The sequence below is a fragment of the Anopheles stephensi genome, chromosome 2, assembly GCF_013141755.1.
Source record: "Anopheles stephensi strain Indian chromosome 2, UCI_ANSTEP_V1.0, whole genome shotgun sequence".
NCBI lineage: Eukaryota > Metazoa > Arthropoda > Insecta > Diptera > Culicidae > Anopheles > Anopheles stephensi.
In genome coordinates this window covers 1,667,099-1,685,001 of record NC_050202.1, presented here as the reverse complement: position 1 = coordinate 1,685,001, position 17,903 = coordinate 1,667,099, and the positions used below count along the sequence as shown (strand labels likewise).

Below are 17,903 nucleotides of genomic sequence, written 5' to 3'. Positions count from 1 at the left end.
TGAAGTGAAGGAAGTAAAGTTTTTTGTTTAGTTTGTAGTTCCAAAAAGAGATTATGAAACCTATTCTATAGGGAGTGTGACGCCTTCCTAGATGAACTCATAAAAGTTTTATGCTCCGTAGCACGCATCCCTTTGCCGGAAACGCGTCGTCTATGATGAGCGTCAAGGTTGTTTAAAATTCGATTTGCTCTCGTTCCGAAGTGCCGTTGACGTTTATGAAGCGCTTAAAGAAAGGATAAAATAGATGCAACCCGTTTTTTTGTGCAAACTTCCTTTCGACAGAGATTTCGGTTACAAGTATATCTTCTTTTACGACCTTTCCCCATTCGATGAATGTGTTCGGTAAGATTCCCGCTTTTCGTTAGCACCTCTTTCGGGATTTATTCCAACAGCGAGCGAGCGATTGGATTTATGAGCGATAACTATAAAATGTGTGACAAATTTTGCTCGCTGACATTGTGTTTTTAAAGCTTTTTTGGGGAAATTGAGAAGAAAATCAGTGCCGTTGCTGGGAGTCCGCCCAGCAACACATACACTGAACGTTTGTTTGGTTATGATGCGTACTCAAAATTTGGAGCTGCTGCTGTCTGGATTGTTCCTGGAACGGTTCCCGAAAGGTTTGATATTGACTTAACGGAGTAGGTGTTAAAATTTATCACCATGTTTCCATCGGGCTTTGGATGAAATGCTCAGGAAGCTTTTTCTGCTTAGGCCACACCGAAATGATCGAGTGCGTTTGAGCCAAGGATTTGGGATAAAATCATTGACCGAACTTTACGATCTGTAATGGAAGAGATCCTAGACAAACTGACTATCCCGGGTGTTTGTACAATGTTGTTAGGACATTTCCGAAACGTGCTTTGTGATGGATTTTTCCGCACTAAAGCCAGTGGGGTTAATTGAAAAATGTAACCTCTCGCCCGGGAAATGCGAAAGAAAGTCATTCGGGAAAGGAAGGATAAGTTGATCTAACTTTATGAGATGTTGAAAAAAAGTTGAAGTCGTTTGTTGACAATTGAAGGGAGAATTTTGACACCCGTTTAACTCGTTCAATCAGCAATATTTAAACTTATAATCGAATCAACAGTTTACTGTCAAAAGTAAACGGTTTTCATTGGAAATAATTGGATTAAATCTGGTCAAACACCTTATGCAGAAAGGAGCTTTTAAATCTGACTTTCATGCGAAACGATTCTTTTAGTCATTAGAAGCACGCAATGGAAACTGTTTTTATTTGACAGGTTGACTCATTGCACAATGCTAATCATCGCACCATAAACGTAATTTACTCGATTGGCTGAAAACGGTTCACAGCCATCAATAATGACTATTTTAACTCCAAACAGAACTAAACTGCTTTAATTGCTTGTTGGAAAAACCAGCAAGTTGTGATTGCGAAGAAAACAAAACAAATTGCCTTCATTTCAATAACAGTCTGAATCATTGATGAGAACCAACCACACGCAAAGGCTATCTACAGACGAGCATTTTATCTAGCTCATTAGCGTTTTCTCGTCGGACCAGTCCAGTGAGCTTTTTTCCTGTCGAAGTACATGTTGCTAAACGCGACTTAAAATCAACCACCCTCACACCCCTTCAATAACGCACTGGCACTCGTTCACTGTGAGATGGAATTTATTCAACAGATCACACATAACAAAACGATCGCGACTCACACGCGCACCTTATCACATGACTTTGTTTGTAACGCGGGAGGTCTTCAGAATAGTCCCGCTTTGTTCTGGAAGTAACACTCGGTCACTTTGTACGCAGTTTCGCACGCATCTGCTTCTTGGAAGTTACAGTTCTGGACCAACGCCTCGATACGGTCGCGCGGCATAAACTTGGACAGCTGCTCGACGATGGTTTTCTCCTGCAGCTGACCATCTTTGTCCATGAAGCCCGTTTTCTCGAAGAAGCATTTCACCAAGCACTGCGCATGAAGAGGGTTTCAGTTAGTGTGACGTTCAGCAACCTACTGTTGGGAGTGATTGGCTCACCTTAATCTTGTTTCCGTTCGCATCCAGATCACTAGCCGAGAGCGAGGCAAGCGAGTCCAACTTGAGTCCACTCTCGATCAGGCATTCTAGGGCGAAAGCTTCTCCGTTAGCAATTTTACTGACATCTTCCAGATTTGGTGGGCTCTTTGAAAAAAAATCGAAGATTCACTTATAATTAACACATGTTTCTAGTAACTCCCTTCAATTCGAAGCTTACTACTGGCTCCTCTGCTCCATCGGCGAGCGCATCCAAGCACACAACACCTAACACAATAGCACACACTAAGAACTTCATTCTAACGCACCTGTTGCTGGAGTATCGACCTACGATGCATCTCTGGTGCATTTTTATACTACACCCCACCCCAAGGCTTGGCGGACCTTGGACGAGAGACATTCTATTTTCTTTCTCACCGCACCACAATAGCACAACAATGGGAATCGAGTATTTGCTCCAGAGCTGCATTATCTTACAGCTTCACGGCAGACGGAGAGCAGTAGCAGTAGCCTTCCGAGATCGAGAATGTGAGGCCTCATCATTTGCATTGGAATTATGTGAGGTTTCGAGTGCGGGGCTGGGGGAACTGAAGAGAAATCGTAACCGGATTGATGATTCATGGAGGAGAAATAAATATTTTAATGTTATCTATCGAGCGGTGAGGGCTGTGTCCGGAACTGGGCTATTTGTTCGTGATGTATTTGCAATTGTAGGGAATGGGTTTATCATTCAAATGTGATTGAGATAAGGCTCGCATTGCGCTCAGATAACTTGCTTAGACGATGCCCTCTGAGAAGATTAAAACAAATATGCTGGACGGTTTAAACGATTCTCACACATTCAATCAAAATCGTATCATCTAGCACAAACACCGCTCCATCGCATGGACTGTCCAATGGGACAGGCACGTATCTATTCCATCTGGCACAACTTTGTACAAATTCATTCCCAAATGCAAGCTTACACAAACAGCCGGCAGAGATGCATCCTCGTAAGTTGCAACGATTTACCTTGCGAAACGATAGGTCAAAGGTGACGATTAGAGTGACGCCCGACTGACGTCCATTTCGGAAATTAGCTGCTCACTGCCAAACACACGAGGCCCCGAAGGTTGGCGAGTGGTTTCATCAGTGGTTGTTAAAATATTTACCCAGAACTTCGGGATCCAGCTTGGAAATTGGTGCCGAACAGCTGTTCGCTGTCATTTAATACATCATCCGAGCAAGAACGTGGCCTCTTGACATTCACGGTGGCCGTCTTGGGTAGTAAAGTTTCCGTATCTGGCGAGAGGATTTAAAGGAAAAACATGACGACGACAGCGACCGACCACCGAGTGTGTTGACTTTCTCTAGTTTGCAGTCTCTCGAGTCAGGGAAAGCGCAGAACCCATTCCCAGGGCTGAAACTTTGACATGTTATTTCCTTCCCGTTATCAGCGTTATCCTTGGGCTGGAGTGCGACCTTTCCAACCCATGACACGGCAGTAAGCGTTTTACAGGGTTCACCGATAGATAGGATACGGCGAGCATACCTTAGCGGTTCGCGCAAACGTTTAAGATATCTGCGGCCATCGATAGCGATTCGCATGTACAATTAGCGACTGGCCCAAAATGGATAGCGATTCGCGTGCACACTTTAGTGAATGTCAGAATTCGGCGCGGTTTGAAAATATAGGTTTATACGACCCAGGTTGAGGAGTCGAGATTGGAAAAAAATCGTTTAAATTTCGTTTTTTATGTAATTGGAAAGTTGTTGCGCACAAAAGTGATGTGAAAATTAATGTTCATGATTATAAAGCATAAATTAATTGATTTTCAGCGTTGGTTAAAAAAATAATAACAAAACTATGTGAAACATGAGAAGAACAGCCATGTGGAGAATTCAAACATGGACGTATATACACTAATTCAAAACTGATGCGATCTCGAAAAAAAAATCCGTTCAGGTAATGAAAATATTTAGCATATTGGTCCAGCAACCGAAGCGTTCACAGTTTTACCAAGCGATTAACAATTAGAGCATCATTTGCGGTTTCATTATACATTCCTTCGTTGTTTTTGGTTTTGGCAATCATCCTTTTAAAGGTACGAATTTCAGCACAATTAAAAAGTGCTGCAACATTTTTATTGTCGGTAAATTTGTTTTATTAACGCACCGTGAAAGAATACAGTGAGTTTCAATAGCGGTATGTGCTGAAGCGAAACAACTGAGACACACATCGTTCTTTTTACTTTTTGCTTGCAGATATGAATTCCAGCCAAAGCTCTATACAAGAGGAAAATGCAAGCAGCGCTATGCAAGCACCTCGCCGCCGAAAAACTACCAGCAACGAAGATAGAGAGCGCGTGGTAACGGCGTATGAAAACGGAGCCACTGCAGCTACGATTAGCGAAATGTTTAATTTGAAAAAACCGACTGTCCATGGTATCATCAAAAAATACCAAACCCAATGGCAAATCGAGGCAAAGAAGCGTGGTGGCAACAGATCTAAACTATTGTCGCAGCAAGCCGTAATTGATGTTCGGAACTGGATCGACGAGGACTGCACGGTGACGCTTAAAGCACTCGCAGAGAAAGTGTTCGAACAACACGGTGTTCGAGTTTCGTCCACAACCATAGCGAGGGAAATAAAAGGATTCAACTACTCTCTGAAGATGGTCAAACTGTTACCGGAGCGACGCAACACACCAACGACTGTCGAAGAAAGGAAACATTACGCTACACAATTTTATGAAATTGCGCGCGGAATTCCGGATAATGGATTAATCTATTTAGACGAAGTAGGATTTAACGTCAGTATGCGTACGCTAAAAGGACGATCGCAGAGAGGAACACCGGCCACCATCACCGTTCCACAGTTAAGGACTAGGAACATCTCCATCATTTGTGCTATGCATCGGTACGGCGTGCTGCTTTACACCACACACACTCGATCCGTAAACCGTGAACGGTTTATACAGTTTATTGAAGAACTAAAGCAAACCCTGCGATCGAAGAATATTAACAGCAGCTACTTCATAATGGATAATGTAGCTTTCCACAAAACACCCGCAGTAAGAGTTGCAATCGGAAATGATAGCGACAAACCTTTATATCTACCACCCTACTCACCATTCCTTAATCCTATTGAAAATCTTTTCAGCCAGTGGAAGAATTTTGTGAGGCGAAGCAATCCTTCATATGAGGATCAATTGATGGAAGCGATTCGGAATGGATCCAGGCTAATAACCGCACAGGATTGCGATGGCTACATTTCGAATATGTGGCAATACATGTCCCGTTGTTTGAGGGGCGAAGAAATTTTAGATTAAGTTATGTATAAATACATATAAGATTAGAAAGTAAGATTTTAGTTTTAATGTGTAACATATTGTATTGACGATTCTTAAAAAGATGAAATGTAAATAATGCTGCTGGACGAATTAAAATAACATTTCCGTTGCTTTCAATCACTATCTCATCCGAACATGCTATTCGAATACCGTTCCGAATGTGTAAGAAAAAAATTATTGGCATTTTAATTATAATCTCTCTGACCTGGCCGTACTAATCACCTCAAAATCGCATGTTCGGATGAGATAGTGATTGAAAGCAACGGAAATGTTATTTTAATTCGTCCAGCAGCATTATTTACATTTCATCTTTTTAAGAATCGTCAATACAATATGTTACACATTAAAACTAAAATCTTACTTTCTAATCTTATATGTATTTATACATAACTTAATCTAAAATTTCTTCGCCCCTCAAACAACGGGACATGTATTGCCACATATTCGAAATGTAGCCATCGCAATCCTGTGCGGTTATTAGCCTGGATCCATTCCGAATCGCTTCCATCAATTGATCCTCATATGAAGGATTGCTTCGCCTCACAAAATTCTTCCACTGGCTGAAAAGATTTTCAATAGGATTAAGGAATGGTGAGTAGGGTGGTAGATATAAAGGTTTGTCGCTATCATTTCCGATTGCAACTCTTACTGCGGGTGTTTTGTGGAAAGCTACATTATCCATTATGAAGTAGCTGCTGTTAATATTCTTCGATCGCAGGGTTTGCTTTAGTTCTTCAATAAACTGTATAAACCGTTCACGGTTTACGGATCGAGTGTGTGTGGTGTAAAGCAGCACGCCGTACCGATGCATAGCACAAATGATGGAGATGTTCCTAGTCCTTAACTGTGGAACGGTGATGGTGGCCGGTGTTCCTCTCTGCGATCGTCCTTTTAGCGTACGCATACTGACGTTAAATCCTACTTCGTCTAAATAGATTAATCCATTATCCGGAATTCCGCGCGCAATTTCATAAAATTGTGTAGCGTAATGTTTCCTTTCTTCGACAGTCGTTGGTGTGTTGCGTCGCTCCGGTAACAGTTTGACCATCTTCAGAGAGTAGTTGAATCCTTTTATTTCCCTCGCTATGGTTGTGGACGAAACTCGAACACCGTGTTGTTCGAACACTTTCTCTGCGAGTGCTTTAAGCGTCACCGTGCAGTCCTCGTCGATCCAGTTCCGAACATCAATTACGGCTTGCTGCGACAATAGTTTAGATCTGTTGCCACCACGCTTCTTTGCCTCGATTTGCCATTGGGTTTGGTATTTTTTGATGATACCATGGACAGTCGGTTTTTTCAAATTAAACATTTCGCTAATCGTAGCTGCAGTGGCTCCGTTTTCATACGCCGTTACCACGCGCTCTCTATCTTCGTTGCTGGTAGTTTTTCGGCGGCGAGGTGCTTGCATAGCGCTGCTTGCATTTTCCTCTTGTATAGAGCTTTGGCTGGAATTCATATCTGCAAGCAAAAAGTAAAAAGAACGATGTGTGTCTCAGTTGTTTCGCTTCAGCACATACCGCTATTGAAACTCACTGTATTCTTTCACGGTGCGTTAATAAAACAAATTTACCGACAATAAAAATGTTGCAGCACTTTTTAATTGTGCTGAAATTCGTACCTTTAAAAGGATGATTGCCAAAACCAAAAACAACGAAGGAATGTATAATGAAACCGCAAATGATGCTCTAATTGTTAATCGCTTGGTAAAACTGTGAACGCTTCGGTTGCTGGACCAATATGCTAAATATTTTCATTACCTGAACGGATTTTTTTTTCGAGATCGCATCAGTTTTGAATTAGTGTATATACGTCCATGTTTGAATTCTCCACATGGCTGTTCTTCTCATGTTTCACATAGTTTTGTTATTATTTTTTTAACCAACGCTGAAAATCAATTAATTTATGCTTTATAATCATGAACATTAATTTTCACATCACTTTTGTGCGCAACAACTTTCCAATTACATAAAAAACGAAATTTAAACGATTTTTTTCCAATCTCGACTCCTCAACCTGGGTCGTATAAACCTATATTTTCAAACCGCGCCGAATTCTGACATTCACTAAAGTGTGCACGCGAATCGCTATCCATTTTGGGCCAGTCGCTAATTGTACATGCGAATCGCTATCGATGGCCGCAGATATCTTAAACGTTTGCGCGAACCGCTAAGGTATGCTCGCCGTATCCTATCTATCGGTGAACCCTGTATCTTGATGAAATATATATACACACACATACACCCATATTGTGACAAGCCGTTTGAGCCTTAATGGAAATCGTTCCCGCGTCCCCCTTGTCCTGGTGACCGTGGGAGGTGTAACATGTTGCTTGCGATTGGCAGATTGGATCCGAGTCGGATGGATCTCCCCGGCTCGGTAAAAGGGACGATGGAAAATGGCATAATTAATCAATTCAGCCAAAGGTAAATTAAACGAAACACGACAAGTCTAATTCAATCTGGTCTTTCCGGGTTTCGGCCGACCCGACCAAGGACTCATCAAACGGTTACTTGTATCTTCATCACGCAGCCCGGTGCAGGTGAGCGACGGTTGGGATCGATGGGCACGCCGGCATCGGTTGGCCACAGCTGGAGCTACCACCGAGCCAGCATCGGTCGGTTGAGGTTATGTTTGCCGGTATGCGTCCAAATCGGTGGGCAAGGTAGACTCGTCGTCTGTCGCGACAAGAATCATTGGGTCGTTTGAGGTTTCCGTGGCCCCGTCGGCTGATCGTTTTCCGCTCTGGCGACGGTGGCGACATCTGATGACAAATGATGTGCCATTTACAAATTGAATCGAATGGAATTAATTTTGCAATTTTGCAACCGGCCGGTCGACCGGTGATCGATCAGAGGGCACACACTGTGGACGGAAAAAGGTCCGCTAGAGGAGGACCTGATAATGGAGCCAAGCTGGCCGATAGCCACCGTGATGGGTTCCGTTTGATTAAGGTTCGGGCTGGTGTGTCTTTCCTCATCAGGAAATAAGGACCGGATGTAAACGGTAGCGGTTGTTGCTTTCCGGAAGCAGAGATTAGCTCGGAAGAATCTGGTCGATAAACGGATGGAGATAATCGGGATCGAATAGTGTATCAGAGTTACTTCGAAATGGATAAAATTGCTCTCATGAATAACAGTTTCTATGCCACATTCAAATCAAGAGTTCAAATTTACTGTTGTGAACATTTACTTAAAACATCTACAATTTCTTAGAATAAAAATAAAAAAACCTGAAATATTTGTGAGGTGTCCATTCGCAACCCATTTTCAATTCCAGATACAAAATCACATTCACGGATAAATATGCGGCACAGATGGCTCCGTTGCTTGTTCAATATGGACAGCCTGTCAGAGATCGCATTTGAAATGGACATCCGACTAGTTCTGCTGTCAGGTAGACGAGCTGCACCCAACAAAAAACTAGCGCCCAATGGCCCATTCCTGGTGAGAGCACAACACAGCGGCCAACCATCGGGCTCCACCTCGAGCTCCACTCCACTCGCCGGTAGGCTGGTTGGTGGTTGATTAGTTTCTTATCGGTGCTGATGTCACGACAACAATGTTGAAATGTTTCGGCATCCCGCATTGATTGATGGGGACGGCTTGTATCGGTATCCTTTTTTCGTATCACTTTACCCGCAAATGGGATTTCGGGTTTGAGGGTTTTGCTTACAGTGTGTTGCCATTTGTTGAGATGATTCCTGAAGTTGAAAGAGAGAAAAAAGAGATCGCTTCGAAATGTAAAACATGAAACAGAGGTAACTTCCGGCCTTCCGGTCCTTGTGGATGTTGTGCCTTTTTGATTGCACGAATTGACAGCTTTCTTTTCTGGGAATGCTAATTAAGGCAATCGATGACTAGACGGAAAGACCCTGAAACGGGGCCGAAAGGTTTGTCAATTTGTGGTTGGGAGAGGAGTTTTTAGATTTTCGTCGTAAAACCGATACGAAACATGTGTCACTCAAATACTTTTCTTGCTCTGGTGTTTGTTTTCTTTGGGAGATCCCGTAAACCATTTCTAATGTTTGATTTAGTAGTTTGAATTCTTCCAGGAACTTGTTGTCATTTCGGATTCCAATGAGAAAAAAGAGACATGTGTTAAGTTATCACAAAAAAGGAGGAGCTTTTAATAAATAATTTATTAACAAAATTTTAGCAACCAAAACAAATTGTGTCCCAAAGGAGAGATCCATCGCTCGGCGGACGATCTTAGACGACAGCACCCTTGGCGGCGTAGATGCACTGGTACGCCTTGAAGGCCGTCTCGCACGGGTTGGCCTCCTTGTGGTTGCACTTCTTCACCAGTCCCTCCACCTTCGCCCGGTCGTGGTCGACCGACAGCTTCTCGATGACCGTCTTCTCATCGATCTCGCCCTTGTCCGTCATGAAGCCGGCCTTCTCCAGGAAGCACTTGGCGAAGCACTTGGTCTTGTCGTCGGCACCGGCGAAATCGCCACCCTTCAGCTTGGCCGCCGTCTCCGGCGGGACACCGGACGACTTGACGCATTCGGCCGCGTATCCTTCCGCCTTCTTTTTCTGGTCAATCGTGAGGGCCTACCAAGAAACAAGAAATCCGATTTGAAGCTATTCTCTGAAGTTCTCCGCGGTCAGTGAGCTACTTACGAAAGTGCCAGCGATCAGGGCAACGACAGCAATAGCGACGAAGGTCTTCATGGTGGAGAGTGGAGGTAGGACTTCAATTCCTCGGGACTTAGGAAGCTCGAGCTTATCAGACGATTGCTTGTAGATGACTGATGCTGGAACGAAGATTTATCGTCGCTTTATATAGAACCAGCTCCAGCGTTGAGCGAGCCGGGTTTCGAGCTCAGAATGATTTAATGTGCAGGCAAACGGAAGGTTCTAAACCTGACGTGCTCAAGGAGTCCAACCACCGGCCACCCTCAAGGTGGCCCACCCAAGCGCGGAGAGGTCCGTCAACCTCGGTGGCTGTGGCTGAGCTGTCATCGGACGGGAAGTTGATGCACTTCCCTGCATCACGAGCCCACCACTGCACACGTTGCAGTACACCAAACGGAAGTACTTCCACCGCAAACTCCGGATAAAAAGCAATTATAATAAGTCAACACGAAACGTTTAGAGAATGGGTGGAAGCTTTACATTGTAAGGCAGAACAAAAAACTAGATAATTAACCTAACCAAAGTACAGAACCATGTACACACAGACACAGCAATAGACAACGGACGCGAAACCTTGAACTTGAACTAGTAAAAACTGTACAGCCTTTGCGTTGAGCCGGTGCTGGTCACGCGGGTCGCGTGATTGACGCGGTTAGCCGCGAAATTCGCTTTTATCGTAGGCTGTTGCAGTTGGAAACGGCGCCAACTAGGATAGGGTTTTTTTTCTGTGTATGTGTGTGTATGTGTGTGTGTCTATTGCTTTTCTACTAGTTTCCACCGCAACCGCAGATCACCTCGTTTGGCTGTAAGAGCAATTACCGTTGGCGCTGCATAGGAAAGCCGGTGCACTGACTCACTTTAACCTATATCCGGATGCAAGGTAATTGGTTCGGTCAGAAATAGATGAGGCGTGAAAAAGATTAACGAGTGTTGATAGACTGACAGGTTGAGGTGCAATTGATCGGTGAGTGAGAATGATTTCTATTTCAATATTCCAGCTTTTGACTCCGATTTTAGTCTTATACCAATAAACGTTTGTACTGGTACAGCCGACTCAATGTCATAAAAAATATTGAAAGAATTTTATTTGAACAGCTAAAAAGACAAACAATAATTGATCTGCTATGCTAGCTAATCCAATGTTTTAATACATTTCGGGAACAAAAGGAACGAAGGTAAACATTGAACTTGTTGCTCATCCCCTAAATTGTTTATTGTGCAAGCTTCAAATTTGGTTACGGTTTCAATTGCCTGTCCATTTCACGCCAACACGCGTTGTAAGAGCAGCAACAAATTTACCCCAAAAACCGATAAATATTTCCCAACCCAGCGTGGAAAACAAACCCCCTCATTGCACTGTCCACCCATGCAAACAGCACCGGTGGTTGAGCTGATTGGCGCCGAGAGAAAACCGAACCGGTTTTAATTAGGGTAAGCACACAATTGAAAAACGCCCTTTTTTACCGGAAAAAACGCTCAATGTTGTGCATCGGTTCTAAACTCGGCGCTATATTAGCCCGTAGGGTAAATAGAGTCGAAAACCGTCCACCATCACCACCGACCACGGGAATCGAGGGAACAGCGGGAACATCAATTATTGTCGCGCTGGATAATCACACAAATTATGCACAGCAATAAATTGCGCCAGAAGGCAGCGAAAGTTAGATATGGGTGTGGGAGGATGGGTTTGGCCGAACTCCCCGGCGAAACGCTGATCGATTGCTTCGTGGGAAGTGGTCGCGAAATTATTTAAAATCCCGGTCACGGCACCACGCACAGTACCATGACCAGCGCACGAATTAAGCCGAAATTGAATGTCAAACGCCTCAGTGTACACGCACGCACACGGTCCACAGATGCTCCACTTCCACGGGAAGTGTTAAGGGACCGTTTCGTCAAGTTCGTCTGGAGGTTTCCAAATTCAAATCGATTGCAAACATTTAGGTCAACTGCTACGATTTCCCATGCTGCACATGTGACGGACACATCACATCACAGCAACAGGGGAAATGCAAATTTTCCATCAACATTTTCTCAATTAGCTTCCGGGCAAATGAATAGAGCATTTGTGACCATCAGCAGGCAGCGCACTCTGTCTGTGGCACAGTTCCATTGCCAACCGCATCACTTATAAATGTTTCAGCACTGATGGAAAGTGCATGACGATTGGAATTATATTTTCATTAGACTTTTCCGGCCGTTTTTTTAACTTTATCACTCTTTTACTAGCGACCCACAGTGAGGTCAGGTGGGCTATCTTGTGAAAAGTGTATTTTAATTCTATTTTAATCTTCAACCCACACCAACCCCGGTTCGCAAACCGGTTCGATGGTTGCGACAGGGGATTGTGGCGTACAGGGAGCGTAATTACACACGGCGTAGTTGAAGCGTTTATCGGTTGCTAATCGTTCATCAACGATTTGACTTTCAGCGGAGAACGCCGGAGGGAAATCGCTTTCACTAATGGAAGAATGGGAGGAAATGCGCGGGAGGTGTGTGGGTGTGTCTGTACGTGTGCGTGTAGGTGAGGTGTGCGAAAATTGATCGTTTCTAGGGCGGCTTGGAAGAAAACTCTTTCGCCGGTTCGATATCCCGTCGGGACTATTAGAGTTAATTGTAGCAGCTGTATTTAACGGTAGCAGGCAATCGTGAAAAGGGCAATTGGTTTCAACAATGCATCGTCAATTGGAATATGGTTAGCTGGATATGTCGTAAGAGCTGTGTCCGGGAGCGTAGAGCAATACATACATTCTGAGACAATCCTCAACGACCTTTGAAGTTCAGTCCAAATGATCGTTTAGCTGCCACGTATGGAGTCATCGGGTAAAGTTCATTGCACTAACCGCTTTATCACTGAAGCCAGTGTAATTACCACCCAACAAGCATTCGATAGCAATAAATTTTCATTAAACTTTCTTTAATAACTTCGTCACCGCCGAAGAGCGAAGTGAGTTCTTATCAGGTTTTTATGGCAGTATAAAAGTCTGGTGGCCTGTGTCAGAACTCATCATACTTCAGTTTGACTTGTGAACGTCCAAAAGTCTCAAATCCTTCACCACAATGAAAGCCATCGCTTGTCTAGTGTTTGCCAGTGCTATCGTTGCCTGTGCCATGGTAAGTTGAACTTCCAGCAATCCTCCTGATGTTGGTCCGTTCGTCCACTGATGTAGGGAGCTCACCATTGCAGGCCGCCATCACCGAGGAGCAGCGTGATGCCGCTCGTCAGCTGGCGGGCAAGTGTATGCAGCAGACCGGTGCCTCGGAAGATGACGTGAACCGGCTACGGTCGGGCGACACTGAGAACGCCGATCGTAACACGCGCTGCTTCGTGCAGTGCTTCTTCCAGGGTGCCGGATTCGTTGATCAGGACGGTAACGTGCAGACGGAGGAGCTGACCCAGAAGCTGGCCAGCGAGTACGGTCAGGAGAAGGCCGACGAGTTGGTCGCTCGCTGTCGCAACAATGCTGGACCGGATGCTTGCGAGCGTTCGTTCCGTCTGCTGCAGTGCTACATGGAGAACCGCGCTACGCTGATGTTCTAAAGGTGAAGTCTTCCGGAATTGCGACCCCAAACTGACCATCAAATCCCACGAATGTGTCCAAAACCTATAACTTGCTCTGGATAACTATAGATCTCTCTTCTGATCTCCCGAAAAAAAAGACAATCCAATAAAACGAAATCTTGCACCATGAACGATGGAGAAAGTTTATGATATCGGTACTCTCTGGGCTGTCTAGATCCGGGCAGGTTTTTTGGGCTTGGCTTGTTTTTCTTCACACCCAAAAAATGGTCCTCCCCAAGCAGGCCCAGCATCTCACCGCTTGGCTCAGTTTTAATTTGACTATCGAAAGGTGAATATGGAACGGTTGGGTCTCGTGCGTGTAGTATCACTGCTCTCGATCGCGTTGCTGGTGCAATCCTGCGTGAGTATTGGACCTCAGACAAGTAAGCTAAATGTCACTTTTTGTTGTTGATCTCCGATCTCTTTCGCACGTAGAGTGGCCAAGATATTCTGGGATCGTACTTCAGGTGTCGCAATGAGTTTGAAATCGAGCCGAGTATCTTCGAAGCACTGCGTACGGGAGACTTCTCCGTGAGGAACCCCTTTGTTGAGGTAAGAAACTCTATGACTCCCATGCTCCCCAACAACTGCTGATGGCTTCAAACCTTTGCTTCCGTACAGTGCTTCGGTGAGTGTTTTGTGAAGCGAGCAGGCTTTATGAATGATAACTTCACTTTCAACCGGGACACGATCATGCGCTTCATGAGCCGCTTCGTGTCGAAGGAGATAGCGGAGGTCGTGTACAAAACCTGCACCGAGAACCTGATACCGACGTACTGCGTTACCGCGTTCGAGGTGTACCAGTGCATCTACGAGAACACGTCCAAAAAGTGGGACAGCCGAAAATAGGCGCCAGTGTGCAAAGAGGGTGCGAAAGTCTCCGATGCAAAATGCCTCAATAAACCTGTTTTCTGTACAGGAAGTGGGTGTCGCTGTGTGTGTGTGATTGATCGTGTTGTGTCAGTATATCCTCTTCATTAAGGTGGTCCGAAAATCAAAAGCAGAACAGAAGGTGAGAAGCTCTTCACCGAGAGATTATGTATTCCGATTTCGAAGTCATCGCCGTCCGATCGCGCTATCGGGAGCATCGGGGTTGAACCGTTATGTTTCCTACATTTCGCGGTCCGACCATTGGGTCTCCCCAGCCGACTAACGCAATCCGATCGCAACGGATGCAAAAAACCGAACGGAGCAACAAGGGGCGAGAGTGAGACAAAGCGAGCGAAAGAAAAACAAACCGGTAGTCCGAAGACGCCGAAACAGATCGGTCTCACGCGCAATGTTTAGCTCACGTTGATACATCTGTAACGATCACCTGGGGCAGGTGAAAGAATGGAGGTCGAAAGAAAGAAAGCACACCGTGCCACACATCACGTCGTGGGACGTGCGTTCGGTGAAGAAGATTCCGCGTCTGGGGCCCAGTCTGCTTCGGACCATCGGCCACTGGACAACGCTGAAAGACTTCATACTGACTTCAGCGGCAGACATCAACAAGGTTAACGGGTCAAGTGCGGTTTACTCGGTACAGTGTGACAAATTGCGCAGAGAACTGTCCGACTGACTGACTGTGCTTTATTTACCCCTGGAGAAAGTGCTAAGTGCGATGGGTGTTTTCGAGAGTTGGTGCCTGTTGATGGTTGGATTCGGGGTGGTACTGCTGCTAGCTGGACAGAGTTGTGTAAGTGCCGGCAATGCATAGGTTGCTGTGCGCTCTGGTAATATTCTGATGAACTTTCTTTCTATAGCAAGCCCAAGACTTCAAGGGAGCTATCGATCACTGCACGAAAGACTTCGAAATGGACATGGACATTGTGGTATCGCTGAAGTATGGTGACTTTACTGAGCGCGATCCGCTTATTGAGGTAATGCCGGTAGACTTAACACACTTAGCTCCCAGAATATCTGCTAACTCTCATGCTATTGTACTGACAATTTTCCCAGTGCTTCACCGAATGTTTAATGAAGAAGTCAGGCTTCATGTACGATGACTATACGTACAACAAAACGCTGATCATCGGTTTCGCCGGTCGATATTTGGAACCGGAGGGGGTACGTCACTACCGAAAAGCTTCTTCAAGCTCACCTCCCGTCTCTGACTGTCTTACTCTCCCTCTTCCTCATTTTCGGCTACACAGGCCCAAGCGGTATACGATAACTGCATCGATCGGTTCGGTCAGACGGTGTGCGTTACGGGGTTCGAGATGTACCAATGCATCCACGAGACGGCCGTCTCCGAGTGGGTCTCAACCAACTTCTAAAGCTGAACCCCTTCAGAAAGCAACCGGAAGATCATGGCCATGGTCACCTTCCATTAGCGTCAGGCTCGAATGGAGCTGCATCGCGCTGGACGCATCTGATTACCGTGTATAGTAAGACATTATTGTGTTGTTAGTTTTTTTTTTGCGCTCTGTTTATATGCTATAAGATCCTCCTAGCTTTAAGTGCAACGTGAAACCAAAAAAGAATGACTTTTGACTATTTCACTCGTTAAATAAAGTCGGATCATCGTCCAACCGTCCAACAAACACACACACAAGCACGCACGCATGTAATTGTTGGCTCTTTTGGACATCATGGAGCTTTTTGCTGGCCTGCGATCAGTTTCAGCTTTTGCAGCGACGGACTATCTACGTCATGTTGCTATGGGCACGAGACGAGGTGGCAAAGAAGTGCGGATCGGTATCTAAAAACCTAATAACAACAACGAACCGCGACGCTCATCGCATGCAAGATCTTCCAACCGAATGTAGTTGAAGGTCGTTCTGGTGGCGGCCGATCCGATGCGCAGATAGTAATTATTTGCCCATCATTCGTCTGCGTATGATTTTGTGATTTTGTAACGCTTCGAGAACGAACTGTTAGCGTTGTTGGTTTTAGTGCCGCCGGTTGCCGGTCAGCTCTGCCTATAAAAGGGGTCTTGAGGTGGTTCGGAAGGCATCAGTTCTGTTTTAGACTTTTCGTGAAGATGAAGCTACTGTTGGTTCCCGTGCTGCTTGCTGTCTGTGTTGGAGCTCAGGTACGTTGTTGAAATGTTCGGACGAATTGAGGCCGATTTGCTGACAATTCTTGATCCATTCAAAACAGCCTCTAACCAGCGATCAGATGAAGAAGGCAGAAGGATTCGCCCTCGGATGTTTGGAGCAACACAAGGGTCTCAACAAGGAACATCTGGTGCTGCTACGGGACGGTGACTTCTCGAAGGTGGATGCCGACACAAAGTGCTTCCTGCGCTGTTTCCTGCAGCAGGCCAACTTCATGGATGCATCCGGCAAGCTCCAGAACGATTACGCCATCGAACGGCTCTCGTTGAACCAGGAAAAGTCGAAGGTGGAAGCGTTGGTGAAGAAGTGCAGCATGGGGGTTGAGGTCGAGGACAGCTGCGAAACGGCATTCCGTGCTGTGGAGTGTTACCATCGCGAGAAGGCCTCGCTGCTGTGATATCGTTGGCGCAAGAACGATCGTCAGCTTGTGATGGTAGAACCGGGATAGCAAGTCCCGTGTCCCGCCGCAGATTTGTGCATGTGATTAAACGTGATTTTTTAAACAAAATTTCTGATTATCATTGGCTGTTCTTGGTGAAGGAATGTCCTCGAGTGCACAATGTGTCGCTCATTATCGCTCAAAACATCCTGCCCCTGGACGAGAGCCATTTCCGTCGGACAACTCAATCTCGGTACGCTGCTATGGCGAAAGCTCCAGGAAACGCCTCCAGGGCCAACTGTGGTAGTTATGTCGTTCAAGATGGTCTTTCCTGTGTGGAGGAAACAATCAGACACAAATACCACTGCACGAATGTCCGGTGGGCAAGTGCCGACATCAAAGAGGCATTCCGTAGCGCATTAGGTTACGCAGCGGAAAATAATGAACCGTGCCGCGCGTGGACTTCCTTCCTTTCATTCCATGGCGAGCTAGCTAGCTGATAGCCAAAGTAAACAGAGGTAAACACAAGATAAAAGAAAAAGAATGACAAAAACTTAAGTAAGTTATCAATTACCGGAAAAAGATTTCCTGTTTTGTCATGCTGGAGCTGCCCCACGGAAAAAGAAGCTTTGTCCATTCGGCCAGACGGTGTCGTCTGTATTGAGGGCGTAGAGAGCGATTTTCCATCGCTAGCACACAATTGCACAGCTTTGAGAGGCGGGGCTGCTGTGTTTTTGTTCAGGTTTTCCTTGCTTTTCCGGCAGCATATAAGAGGGAAAAAGCCACTTTAGTGCGAAATATGGTTGTCATTTTTCTTTCACCTTCTTTCCAGAATTGCTAGAGAGTTACCGGCACAGACGGGAAGATTATCTTGGGGCCATGTGGGTACTGTTGGAAAGGTTCTTCTCCTTCTTCTTGGGTGTATAACAATGGGCATTCAATTATTCGCTCACAG

The 17,903-nt window shown here is 45.3% G+C and overlaps 8 protein-coding genes across 10 annotated transcripts; 5 read left to right on the top strand and 3 right to left on the bottom strand.

The window, feature by feature from the left end:
- Positions 1 to 1,617: 1,617 nt before the first annotated feature.
- Positions 1,618 to 2,370, bottom strand: LOC118503662 (general odorant-binding protein 56d-like). Its single transcript, XM_036037187.1, has 3 exons — positions 2,218 to 2,370; positions 2,001 to 2,144; positions 1,618 to 1,933 (listed from the first exon to the last, which is right to left on the bottom strand). The coding sequence occupies exons 1-3, from the start codon at positions 2,344 to 2,346 to the stop codon at positions 1,721 to 1,723; spliced, it is 486 nt and encodes a 161-aa protein (XP_035893080.1). The 5' UTR covers positions 2,347 to 2,370; the 3' UTR covers positions 1,618 to 1,720.
- A 1,121-nt stretch (positions 2,371 to 3,491) lies between these two features.
- Positions 3,492 to 5,425, top strand: LOC118503307. Of its 2 annotated transcripts, none has more exons than XM_036036428.1 (2): positions 3,492 to 5,050; positions 5,140 to 5,425. In XM_036036428.1, the coding sequence occupies exons 1-2, from the start codon at positions 4,244 to 4,246 to the stop codon at positions 5,179 to 5,181; spliced, it is 849 nt and encodes a 282-aa protein (XP_035892321.1). In that variant the 5' UTR covers positions 3,492 to 4,243; the 3' UTR covers positions 5,182 to 5,425. The 2 variants fall into 2 exon arrangements, with proteins under 2 accessions (XP_035892321.1, XP_035892320.1); XM_036036427.1 differs by having other exon boundaries at positions 3,492 to 4,166; positions 4,242 to 5,337.
- A 178-nt stretch (positions 5,426 to 5,603) lies between these two features.
- LOC118503308 lies at positions 5,604 to 7,533 on the bottom strand. Of its 2 annotated transcripts, none has more exons than XM_036036430.1 (2): positions 5,979 to 7,533; positions 5,604 to 5,889 (listed from the first exon to the last, which is right to left on the bottom strand). In XM_036036430.1, the coding sequence occupies exons 1-2, from the start codon at positions 6,783 to 6,785 to the stop codon at positions 5,848 to 5,850; spliced, it is 849 nt and encodes a 282-aa protein (XP_035892323.1). In that variant the 5' UTR covers positions 6,786 to 7,533; the 3' UTR covers positions 5,604 to 5,847. The 2 variants fall into 2 exon arrangements, with proteins under 2 accessions (XP_035892323.1, XP_035892322.1); XM_036036429.1 differs by having other exon boundaries at positions 5,692 to 6,787; positions 6,863 to 7,533.
- Positions 7,534 to 9,426: 1,893 nt separating this feature from the next.
- Positions 9,427 to 10,105, bottom strand: LOC118507089 (general odorant-binding protein 56d-like). Its single transcript, XM_036045077.1, has 2 exons — positions 9,952 to 10,105; positions 9,427 to 9,882 (listed from the first exon to the last, which is right to left on the bottom strand). Exons 1-2 carry the CDS (start codon positions 10,000 to 10,002, stop codon positions 9,538 to 9,540), a joined length of 396 nt encoding a protein of 131 aa, XP_035900970.1. The 5' UTR covers positions 10,003 to 10,105; the 3' UTR covers positions 9,427 to 9,537.
- Positions 10,106 to 12,978: 2,873 nt separating this feature from the next.
- On the top strand, positions 12,979 to 13,659 carry LOC118507965 (general odorant-binding protein 56d-like). The gene is made up of 2 exons (XM_036047294.1): positions 12,979 to 13,080; positions 13,154 to 13,659. Exons 1-2 carry the CDS (start codon positions 13,027 to 13,029, stop codon positions 13,505 to 13,507), a joined length of 408 nt encoding a protein of 135 aa, XP_035903187.1. The 5' UTR covers positions 12,979 to 13,026; the 3' UTR covers positions 13,508 to 13,659.
- Positions 13,660 to 13,767: 108 nt separating this feature from the next.
- Positions 13,768 to 14,540, top strand: LOC118504803 (general odorant-binding protein 56d-like). The gene is made up of 3 exons (XM_036039791.1): positions 13,768 to 13,889; positions 13,964 to 14,080; positions 14,150 to 14,540. The coding sequence occupies exons 1-3, from the start codon at positions 13,824 to 13,826 to the stop codon at positions 14,375 to 14,377; spliced, it is 411 nt and encodes a 136-aa protein (XP_035895684.1). The 5' UTR covers positions 13,768 to 13,823; the 3' UTR covers positions 14,378 to 14,540.
- Positions 14,541 to 14,948: 408 nt separating this feature from the next.
- LOC118503023 lies at positions 14,949 to 16,064 on the top strand. The gene is made up of 4 exons (XM_036035847.1): positions 14,949 to 15,206; positions 15,274 to 15,390; positions 15,470 to 15,577; positions 15,664 to 16,064. The coding sequence occupies exons 1-4, from the start codon at positions 15,132 to 15,134 to the stop codon at positions 15,784 to 15,786; spliced, it is 423 nt and encodes a 140-aa protein (XP_035891740.1). The 5' UTR covers positions 14,949 to 15,131; the 3' UTR covers positions 15,787 to 16,064.
- Positions 16,065 to 16,421: 357 nt separating this feature from the next.
- Positions 16,422 to 17,071, top strand: LOC118503024 (general odorant-binding protein 56d-like). Its single transcript, XM_036035848.1, has 2 exons — positions 16,422 to 16,544; positions 16,613 to 17,071. Exons 1-2 carry the CDS (start codon positions 16,494 to 16,496, stop codon positions 16,964 to 16,966), a joined length of 405 nt encoding a protein of 134 aa, XP_035891741.1. The 5' UTR covers positions 16,422 to 16,493; the 3' UTR covers positions 16,967 to 17,071.
- The last annotated feature ends 832 nt before the right edge of the window (positions 17,072 to 17,903 follow it).